At 41.4% G+C, this 11,429-nt stretch overlaps 1 protein-coding gene across 1 annotated transcript; it reads left to right on the top strand.

Annotated features, from left to right (window-relative positions):
• Nucleotides 1–1,728: 1,728 nt before the first annotated feature.
• prpf6 (PRP6 pre-mRNA processing factor 6 homolog (S. cerevisiae)) lies at nucleotides 1,729–10,131 on the top strand. The gene is made up of 21 exons (XM_028410686.1): nucleotides 1,729–1,953; nucleotides 2,279–2,441; nucleotides 2,534–2,652; nucleotides 2,761–2,839; nucleotides 3,143–3,319; nucleotides 3,882–4,010; nucleotides 4,109–4,203; nucleotides 4,289–4,445; nucleotides 4,596–4,758; nucleotides 5,385–5,503; nucleotides 5,601–5,819; nucleotides 6,584–6,706; nucleotides 6,794–6,915; nucleotides 7,018–7,156; nucleotides 7,265–7,384; nucleotides 8,069–8,245; nucleotides 8,372–8,505; nucleotides 8,680–8,771; nucleotides 8,998–9,112; nucleotides 9,225–9,351; nucleotides 9,568–10,131. Exons 1-21 carry the CDS (start codon nucleotides 1,766–1,768, stop codon nucleotides 9,718–9,720), a joined length of 2,910 nt encoding a protein of 969 aa, XP_028266487.1. The 5' UTR covers nucleotides 1,729–1,765; the 3' UTR covers nucleotides 9,721–10,131.
• The last annotated feature ends 1,298 nt before the right edge of the window (nucleotides 10,132–11,429 follow it).

Here is an 11,429-nt window from a genome sequence, read left to right as displayed (position 1 = left end):
CCTGATTTCTATTATGAACCACATAAGCACATAGAAATTGTACTTGTTGTCCAAAACACATGTAGAGGTCACAACAGTCCTTTTTTTTACCGCACTGCATCATGATGCCAAGTTATCTGTAATGCAGGTAAAGTTGGAAAATATGATTTGTATTCATTCTAGACACAGTTTCTGTCTCACAGCTGCGTTTACAGGAAGCATTGCCAAATGTTTTATGGCAGCACATCAAAGGAAATGATGATAGTAAGATCTCTGGCGAGACCACAGCTACTCAGTAAGCCTTCACGACCCCCGAGCAGATATCTGCTATCTTCTGCAGCCATGGCCTTCACAATTTTTAATGTGTGTGTGTGTGCATATGTGTGTCTGTGTCTGGTGGATATTGATGGATTCCTGCTGAATGTTTAATGTTGATAGAGACACACTTTGGTTCATTTTATGTAAAACATTGAGTACAGCCATTGAGGTGTGACATGGTGGCTACTGCATTGTGAACATGTGAGCTACAATTATTTTTTCTATATGTGATTATAAAAATCATTCAATTAAAGTGCAATGATCATTGAAATAATTAGAGGAAGGCAGCAGCAGCCAAGTAATAGCTAGATGAAATCAGCTTGAGTTACACTTCATGTTTAAATTGGTCCTTTGACCGTGTGAGCTATACATCTTCTGATGCGTCTGACAGTCCATTTTCATCATAACATCTTCTCTCAGGAGTAAAATAATGTCTGCCCTTCAGGCGATGTAAATGAAGAAAAATGTAAAGGCCTGAGCCGAGGCTCAGTACGTGGATGGGTGAAGTTAAATGTGATTGAAGCTAATTGATGTATGACCTCACTTCATCTCATGGAGTGGAACCCAGAAATGTCATGTTAATATGAAATTACTTCTGTTGCGCTCTCCTGTCTCATCTTTGTAGCATATATAGCATGCATAATATGGATATATTTTTTAATTGTAATAAGCTAACACATATCTGAGAGAACTGCACACTCGGCTCAGTTCATTCTGTGCTTGTAAATATCCACTTCAAAAGTGTATTGTGTCTTAAGGTCCAATAAAAATGCGCTAGGTTACATATTGATCCTTTAAAATAACTGAGCTGTGGGCATGAAAATTACAACGAATTTGGCAAAAAATCATGGCCTGATTAATTATATAATACCGGTTGTGTCATGAATGCCCAGATCTAGGTCACAGGTCCTTTTATGACCCTCCGCCCAGCGAGGTAATAACATTGCATTAAATCAATGAATGATTAGTGAAATCATTTACATTGCTGTACCGGGATGCCTTTGATGTTTGCTTTAATGTCCTTAAGAAAAAATATTATGTAAATATAGTGCAGTGAAATTATGTGCATATATATCAACATTTTAGAAAATATGAAGAAGGTTTTATCTATAAATAATCTGTTGCAAACTTTTGAGTGCATTATTTTTCAAGTATGTGGCGCCCCCCTGTGGCCTTTGCATACATCCTATGATCGGGATTTAAAATGCAAAATATCCTAAACAAATTACTTCAATTACAGTCACACGGTGAGAGGCGGCAAATCGCCATGTTATAGAAACTTCAGCAATTTTGCACTGAATGGATAGCGGAGAAGGAAGAGTAAAAGTATTCAATCTGGCCTGTGGGGGCGCTGTGACAAATACTCACGGACATTTTTAGAAGGACGCGGTCGGTGTTTGCTGGGAGCGGAAGTGCGAGTGTTGTGTATCCGATTCCGTCAGTGAGTCTCCTCGCCGTTGGAGCAACGATGGCTAGCGCTATGGCAAAACAAGCACCTAAAATTGTGTCCAAAACCTCCGCGGGAGGCAGTGGGGCGGCGGGGGCTGCCGGTGGGCCCCCGATTATGCCCCTCGCCTCTCCGCTTATGGGGAAAAAGAAGAAACCGTTTCTGGGGATGCCCGCTCCGCTGGGCTACGTCCCCGGTCTCGGAAGAGGGTAAGCTAGCAATTCAACGCTAGCTAGCATAGCTCTTCATTTGGCCAACTAAGTTATGTTTATGTGTGTGTGTGTTTCTAAGCAAAAAAAATCACAAGTTATCACCAACTAATTACACGTTAGCACGCCATAGAGACGTATCGATTAGCTACGCTTTAGCATTGATGAGATTCTGTCATTTAAAACAAGATAACACACACCTGCATGATACAGTGTGAATCCGTGCTTATAAACAGCAATAAGCTTGTTGTGTGCTACACGCTAGTATTAATACTTCACTGCGTGCATGTTTCTGTAAAACTAAATTGATATGTCTCATCTCCAGTGCTACTGGTTTCACCACTCGATCTGATATTGGTCCTGCTCGTGATGCCAATGATCCAGTTGATGACCGACATGCACCTCCTGGGAAGAGGACAGTCGGAGACCAGATGAAAAAGAATCAGGATGATGATGATGAGGATCTGAATGACACCAATTATGATGAGGTACCGCTGACAAGCTGTTTTTTATGTCAGTACTAGACGGCCAGGCAAAACTTGACTATTTAATTAAAAAAGAATAATATTTTTCTTTGTAGTTCAATGGTTATGCTGGAAGCTTGTTCTCCAGTGGACCTTATGAGAAAGATGATGAAGAAGCTGATGCTATTTATGCAGCTTTGGACAAGAGGATGGATGAAAGACGTAAAGAAAGAAGGTTACAAATTAAACTTGTCTGCCTTCCCATTACAGTGAATTGTTGATATTAAAACACTGCACAGTGTGTTCATGTTATGTTACTGAAATTGTTTCTGTTTACTTTTAGGGAGCTGAGAGAAAAGGAAGAAATTGAGAAATACCGTATGGAGAGACCCAAAATCCAGCAGCAGTTCTCAGATCTTAAGGTATAGAATGCACACCATACACCAAAGAGTCGCCTTTTTCACTATTCTTCTTCACAATTCTTCTTCACAAGTAAATACAGCCTTATTCATATATGTACATGTAATATATTCTTATTTTGTAAAGACACAAAGATGCACATATAGACAAAAATAAAACAGATGTTTGCTCAGAAACAGTCTGACAGTTTATAATAATAATTTGAACATATGCATGATCAGTCAGAAAATAAAACACTTCCAGTTATTCAAAGGTGATCTACTTCTTTTCTAAATCCCTTACTCCTCAACCCATTTTATTCACAGAGGAAATTGGCAGAAGTGTCAGAAGAGGAGTGGCTGAGCATCCCTGAAGTGGGAGATGCCAGGAACAAGCGCCAGAGGAATCCCCGCTATGAGAAGCTCACCCCTGTCCCTGACAGCTTCTTTTCTAAACATCTGCAGACTGGAGAGAATCACACCACCGTTGACCCTTTGCAAGGGGTTAGTATTTTCAGATATACAAATTCACATAACTTGTATTGCACACAATGTAGTAACATAACATTAGGGTGTAGTTACAGTGTGCCCCAGCAGGTGTCAGGATATCTCAAACGCTCTTAATTTGTGCATTTAATGCTGTTGGCCAATGTTCACAGACTGAGTGAACTCTGCATTGTAATTGACAGTAGACACCTAATGCAAATTATAAATGCTACACTATTGGTGTCTGTGGTTCATGCTAACAGTCTGCTTAACACATGTTTAATTAAATCAAACATGGGTTGTAGATTTGAAAGGTTTCAATATTTAAAAACAGACTTTAACACATGTTTTAACATGGAATTGTTGCTTTTACAAATTGACTTTTAACTTAGCTATTTCCAGTCTGCAGCACAGGAAAGCCATTAACCAGATTTAAACTTTCACAGGTATCATTTACAGTGATGAGAATAGGGTCATATGATATAGTCCTGTTTCATAAGCTGTTAAAACATGCTGTAACAAAATTCTCACAAAGAATATAATGCTTCTCTTTACAAACATCATTTCCTGTCTCCTCTAGCTGGGAGGTCTGAACACACCTTACCCAGGAAGCATGACCCCTGGTCTCATGACACCAGGTACAGGAGAACTGGATATGAGGAAAATTGGTCAGGCCAGGAACACACTCATGGATATGAGGCTCAGTCAGGTAACTGATTCATCATTCTGAGACTTTTCACTTTTACCTTATGCTGACATGGGAGAGCTTAATTATTTCCCGTCTTGTGTCCTCCTGAATCTGCTCAGGTGTCTGACTCTGTGAGTGGACAGACAGTAGTGGATCCAAAAGGTTACCTGACAGATCTCAACTCAATGATCCCCACTCATGGAGGAGACATCAGGTAGAGACACAGTGGTGGCACCAGTTATACCTGTGTAAAATGTGTGTGTGTGCTGGTGGTTAAGTGGGTAACTCTGTATTTCTAGTGACATCAAGAAGGCCCGCCTGCTTCTAAAATCTGTAAGGGAAACCAATCCCCATCACCCACCTGCCTGGATTGCGTCTGCCAGGCTGGAGGAGGTGACTGGCAAACTCCAAGTAGCCAGGAACCTGATCATGAAAGGCACAGAGATGTGCCCTAAGGTAATTAAGGGATTGGCATTATTCTGAATCTGAACTGTTTGTTGATCATTTTGTTAAAATAAGAACCATGATCTCTTATATTGTTTTTCCCTAGCTGTTGTGTAGTAACACTACTAAACTACCAGACTGACATTTTTTTCTGACAACCAGAGTGAGGATGTGTGGCTGGAGGCAGCCAGACTCCAGCCTGGTGACACAGCTAAAGCTGTAGTAGCCCAGGCGGTGCGTCATTTGCCACAGTCTGTGCGCATCTACATCAGGGCAGCAGAGCTCGAGACCGACATCAGAGCAAAGAAGCGAGTCCTCAGGAAGGGTAAGAAAAACAGTCATACTTTTAAATAGTTTTTACTGTTACCGTATATGTGTGTCTTTTAGAGTTTGGTGAGTTGTTATATTGTTGTGAATCAAAAGTTATGTGCCTTCCCAACAGTGCATTTTTGAACAAATATGTAACAATTTGGAAGGAAAGACTCTCGTAAAATCACACAAACAGAACTCTTCTGTCTCAACACACATGAGGTTGCATAAAAGATTTCATTGGGGTTACATTTGGCAGCTGTGACTTTTGGCTTCTTATCAAGGCCAGACACCCTATTGAACCATGGTGTCAATGTCCTGTCACACACACACATTATTTCCCAGCAGCATACTCCAATGACAGAGATGGATGCAGAGCTTCCAAGGAAGAGCTCTCTAAGCCTCTACATGTTCAGTTGCCTCTGCTCTACTTTTCTCAGTTACTGTACATACACAACACTCGCTTCTCATCAGGCAGTATTAAACTTGTACTTGTAGCTACTGTAATTCTGTTCTGTAGTATATTATTATTTAAAAGCAGTTTATGTGTTGTGTCTGTATTTTGCCTGTATTGTATTTTTTAGTAGTAACCTGGCCTGTTCATACAGTCTTCATACAGTTGTCCTATTGTAATACATGTAGCACTGGAGAATGTGTCCAAGTCAGTTCGACTTTGGAAAACGGCTGTCGAGCTGGAGGAACCTGAGGATGCCAGGATCATGCTGAGCAGAGCTGTGGAGTGTTGTCCTACAAGTGTAGAGGTACACTTACATTTTTACCTACATTTATTATTGCATTTTGATCGTGGTGCAACAGTTGTTGAACATTTGCACTTAACCGTTTTTTTTCCCTCCCTAGCTGTGGCTGGCCCTGGCCCGGCTAGAGACGTATGAGAATGCCCGGCGTGTCTTGAACAAGGCTCGAGAAAACATCCCCACAGATCGCCACATCTGGATCACTGCTGCCAAGTTGGAGGAGGCCAATGGGAACACTCAAATGGTGGACAAGATTATTGACAGAGCAATCACTTCTTTACATGCCAACGGCGTGGAGATTAACAGAGAACAGTGGATACAGGTGTGTTCCTGTGGCTTTGTAGTTTTTACAATCAGGTTCAGTTTTTCGATATAAGTTCCCCTAATCCCCTAAGGGTGTGCCAAGTGAGTAGCAGTGATAAATAATGAGGGGTCTTGAACTGATTTCGGTGGTCAGGTAATTATTGTCTAAATGTCAGACTTCCACATCACAAATAACCAAAATATAAGGTGGAAATTAAATGACTGTACCTTTAAACCCTTGCATTGAAAGAGCAGAGACTGCGTCATGCGTGTGTCAAACTCAGCTTTGATAGCATGCCAGCATACTTTGGCATGGAGACTCCCTCCTATTTAATCTGGGTGCAACATAATACAAGCCAGCACGGTGACTGACATTTTGTTTAGTGCTGCTCATGCCTGTTTTGCAATTGTTTTTACCCACTTTGTGTTTTGTTTCTCTCTTGGCTTCCACATTTTAACTACCTCCGACAACCTCTGTGTGGTTGTCATGGCCAATTCAAATTAAGAAAAATTTACAGGATTTAGTTATCTTAATATTTTCTCATCCCAGAGCTTTTCTCTTCAAGATTTGCTTGTTTCTGTGGGCTAGCCATTTACTCAAACCACCCAAAGAGTTGCAATATGTCTGTATGACTGTAAGTCATTTATATGGATATTGATCAGTAACCCCAGTTATTTTAAGGACATGTTCCTCTACCATAATGTTATGGGAATATCTCCTTGTATTATGCATTCTATTTCAACTTACAGTTTCTTTCCTCCTAAATTCTTCTTGTGATGCAGGATGCAGAGGAGTGTGACAAGGCAGGCAGCGTGGCTACTTGCCAGGCCGTCATAAGGGCCGTCATAGGGATTGCTATTGAAGAGGAGGATCGTAAACACACCTGGATGGAGGACGCAGAGAGTGTGAGTATATGGATGCTTGCCGCATTCAGACTCTTGACACACCCTGAGATAACATTTACATAATCATTTTTGTTTGTTGTGCTTCAGTGTGTTGCCCATGGAGCACTGGAGTGTGCCAGGGCCATCTATGCCCATGCTCTGCAGGTGTTCCCCAGTAAAAAAAGTGTCTGGCTTAGAGCTGCCTACTTTGAGAAGAACCATGGCACCAGGTGACCTTTAGTTTCTGAACATACTACTAAGTATTTGTAGTCAGAAGCTGGCAGTCGATCTGTTACCTCACATCATGTTTTTACTTCCATTGCGTCTCTCAGAGAGTCATTGGAGGCCCTTCTCCAGAGGGCTGTTGCTCACTGTCCAAAAGCAGAGGTCCTGTGGCTAATGGGTGCCAAATCCAAGTGGCTGGCGGAGGATGTGCCAGCTGCCAGAAGTATCCTTGCTCTAGCCTTCCAGGTGATTAAGCAACTTTTCAAACTTTGACTTTTCACATTCTGCTCTTCTTTATGTCTAACATTATGTATCTGTTTCCCTTATGTCCTCTGTGTCTGTCTGTTTTCAAAGGCTAACCCCAACAGTGAAGAGATCTGGCTTGCTGCTGTCAAACTGGAGTCTGAGAATAATGAGTATGAAAGAGCCCGTCGGCTGCTGGCCAAGGCCCGCAGCAGTGCACCAACAGCCAGGGTGAGTGTTTTTAGTCACAACTATCATTAGTGTATCAGATGTGATTTATTATAAAATGGGCTAAAAAGATTAATCGGAAGGAGTGGATTTCCTGAACTAAGCTCTCATTCTTTTACGCTCTTCCTTCCCTTTGTGCCCTTTTGTACAAGTACACTGCGTTACTGTGTTAGTGTTGTTTATATTAACAGCGCTCTGACACACATTGTGTGGTGACTTGTAATCGGGTATTGTTTTTCACGTTTATGCTAGTGCTTAATAGAAAGTTAATAGTGCATTGTCCTTAAGGAAGCTTCCATAAACATTGGATCTATCTCAGGTTCAGACTTGCAGGGTTTTTTCCACCAGTCAGCAGCACTCAGGTTGACAGATACTGTCAGCTGTGCTCTTAAACTATCACTGTCTCTCGGGTGACCTGGCTGCGCTCCCTTTTGTTTTCTGAATGGTATGCTGACAGATATGCCTGAGTTCCTGCTTTAATGTTGACAAGACAACCCCACTGTGTTAATGAAGCAGAACATTTAGGCTTTGCCCTAGGAAGTTGGTGTTTGAAAGTTATTTAATAACAATTTAACTCATGTCAAGTGTTACAGAGCCAAGGAAGGTTAAAAAGGGAGGTGCATGGATCCTGTTTCCACATAGTTTCTGGCTGAACAGGGTGTCTTGTTTGTTTTTTAATCTCTACAGGTTTTTATGAAATCAGTGAAGTTGGAGTGGGTGTTAGGAAACATAGAAGCTGCTCAGGAGTTGTGCACTGAGGCCCTGAAACACTATGAGGACTTCCCTAAGCTTTGGATGATGCGAGGCCAGATTGAAGAGCAGTGTGAAAATATGGACAAGGCCAGAGAGGCCTACAACCAAGGGGTGAGTGTTTGGAGAATATGTTGGTTTGTTTGTTTAAGCACACATGCAAGGGGTCTAGGTCATATAATGTAAATGAATATACATGATAACTGGAATGAGTAGCTATTGTCATGTTTGTTGCTGTAGTTGAAAAAGTGTCCCCACTCGGTGGCGCTTTGGTTGCTGCTGTCTCGTCTCGAAGAAAGAGTGGGACAACTAACAAGAGCCAGAGCGATCCTGGAGAAGGCCCGACTCAAGAACCCACAAAGCCCTGAGCTATGGTAAGAATTAACACAACAAGAAAATATAAACATGTGTTAGTTGATGTTACAATTACAGCTAATTTCACTATGCACACAAACATCAGTGTCAAATTAAAAACAAACCTACCCTAAATATATCTTATATGAGGCTGACATATCTGTGTCTCTACAACGTGTGATCATCCTAACCAGGTTGGAGTCTGTCAGACTGGAGTTCCGGGCTGGACTTAAGAACATTGCAAACACACTGATGGCCAAAGCCCTGCAGGAGTGTCCAAATTCAGGTAAGGCCAATAAATCTTAATTAGCTCTACATTAGCCAGCAGTCAAACTCCCTGCAGAGAGAAATCCAAATAAATCATATATATGTCTTTGTTGGAACGTTGGTGCAAAATACGATGCCTCCTTTCTGATGAGGAAACGCACAAACTTTCCACTCCTTTATTATTAAACAGGTTTTTTAATCTCAAATGCTCCATTCAATTCCACTTCTGTTTTCTTTCTTTAAAGGTATCCTGTGGGCTGAGGCAGTGTTCTTGGAGGCCAGGCCTCAGAGGAAGACAAAGAGCGTGGACGCTTTGAAGAAGTGTGAACATGATCCCCATGTACTGCTTGCTGTAGCTAAGTATGACTGCTTCTTGTACTTTTTCCCACATTCTTATTCCCTGATAGTGATCATTTATAAAAAAAAAAGTATTAGCTGAATATTAGCCAATAAGTCTTTGTGCACATCTCAGGTTGTTCTGGAGTGAGCGTAAGATCACTAAAGCCAGAGAGTGGTTCCTCAGGACAGTAAAGATTGAGCCAGACCTGGGGGATGCCTGGGCTCTCTTCTACAAGTTTGAACTGCAGCATGGCACAGAGGTAAGCATCCTATGTCTAAACTGGTGCTGATTTATCATTGTTATATACAGTACCTTGCAGCTACTATACATGATTACAAACATTTAACTCAAATTATTACTCACTGCTTTTTGTAATATGCTATACTTCCGTTCTATTCTCTCATTTTTAAAATTGGAACACACAGTGTGGTTAGAGTTTGTTATAGTTTGTATCTCACTGCTCTGCATCTATCAGGAGCAGCAGGAAGAGGTGCGAAAGCGCTGTGAGAATGCAGAGCCCCGCCACGGAGAGCTGTGGTGTGCCGAGTCCAAACACGTCCTCAACTGGCAGAAGAAGACAGGAGAGATCTTAGCACAGGTGGCAACCAAAATCAAGAACACATTCTGAGACTGGGGAAGTTTGGACTGAAAACCCCCAGAAGACTCCGACAGTCACCAGCCGAGCAGGAAACAACTACAGACATTCTTGTTCTTTCGCTCATCTCTGGCAGATACAACGTTTTCACAACCTTTCACCTATTTGTAGAACCCAACTGATAGTCTGAACCAGCACCTGCTCAGCTGTGACGCATAGGGTACTACATGTACTGCACAGTGCTGAGAATATAGTAAACAATGGAGTTGAAGCATGCTCTGGTGGACAAACTATGTGATGACAACATTTCAGAACGACCACAGATTAAAACAATGTACATATTAGTGCTGTTACTGACATACATGTGATTGAAGTATTGTGTCAGTCAGACTTTTGTTTTCCATGTTTTAGTATTTCACAGATTAAAGTTTGTGCTTATGAATACAACATTTTGTAAAAAAAAATGGTTCCTGTAAAAAAGAAAATACTGAAAAATACTTTGGAAGGGAGACTTAATTAAAACACTCAGGCTGATTCCACCTTTACATGAGCTTTGGATGGAACATTTAAGATAGAATTATTTTTGTTATGAAGCATTTTTATGCTAAAAAGCTGACACTGAGGCTATGTCTGTGTGTATATAGACTCGTGAAGACTAGATTTTTTTTTAGTAGCTTGCTTGAAATGTGTTTAAAATGCTTTGAAGGCATCCAGTAAACAAATAAAACAAGTTTTTTGAACCCTTCCCTATAACACGTTTTATTATGGTGATTTTTTTAGGCACGTTCAGTTCTGTGCTCATCCTTTTACGCACTCAACGCGTTACCTTTGGACCTTTTTGTTTGGCGAGATGGAATCCTGGCAGCCTGTTAATAATCTCACATTATAATCTAAAACCAGGCATTGTTAGAATAAAAACCCTGAAGGTTTTAAACAGCATGTTCCTCTTATTTAAAATTTTACACACTCCTCCTCGGTATCACGTCTTTCCAGCGAAACCGAAAGGATGAAGACAAAGTGATTGATTGCACAAGTTTTTCTCGACTTGATCGGACTGGAGTTTGGTGAAATATTAATCCCGGTGTCAGCAATCCATGACCGGGAGGGAAATAGGAGCAGCAGCAGTCAGTTTGGTGATGTTGGAAACCGTGGAGCACCATATCGTAAATCTAGCAGCTGCAACCTTTCCTAAAGAGTCAGCGCAGAAATACTGAGGGGGAAACATCAGGTTTGGTTACAATGTGCGCGGCTGCTTCGGGAGTAAGTCCTTGGATCTCGCTGTTACTGGTAGAGATGGGTTTGCTCGTGTGAGGATCCTGCAGAAGAACATGATAAATGGTAAGTGCGCTTTTCACATGTGGTGCGTATTTACGCAGTGGATGAGCTGACGCGGGCAGATATTGAGGAAGACTGTGAACACAGCTGAAGATGAAATATTAAAGATTAAGTTTTAGTTGTGATGTGATGAGGCGTAAACAGCTGGAAACGGTTGCATTATCGCACAGGTGCTTCCCAGTAAAGTGGTTCTTTATACTCTCTTTTATGGACTATTTCTTCACCCACCATCTCTCATAACATCTTTCTTTATAGTGTCTGATCGGAACTCTACTCCGCAGTGTCCTGGTGCTTCTCCTGCTGGCCAACTCCTCTGGTAAACGTAGATGTAACTATAAAGAAATACTGGGCTCTTACAGAGAAGTCATCTTCGTTGAGCTGCAGAACTTGGTATGAAAACAAGATGT

This window comes from Parambassis ranga, chromosome 7 (genome assembly GCF_900634625.1).
Source record: "Parambassis ranga chromosome 7, fParRan2.1, whole genome shotgun sequence".
NCBI classification, from domain to species: domain Eukaryota; kingdom Metazoa; phylum Chordata; class Actinopteri; family Ambassidae; genus Parambassis; species Parambassis ranga.
The sequence above is the reverse complement of the archived record's forward strand: the minus strand, read 5'-3'. Positions and strand labels throughout refer to the sequence as shown.

Coding starts and splice junctions, on each gene's coding strand:
- prpf6 (XM_028410686.1), top strand. CDS start 1,766: ATGGCTAGCGCTATGGCAAAACAAGCACCTAAAATTGTGTCCAAAACC. Junction 4,759..5,384: donor GAAGCGAGTCCTCAGGAAGG/GTAAGAAAAACA, acceptor TAATACATGTAG/CACTGGAGAATGTGTCCAAG. Junction 5,820..6,583: donor ACAGAGAACAGTGGATACAG/GTGTGTTCCTGT, acceptor CTTGTGATGCAG/GATGCAGAGGAGTGTGACAA.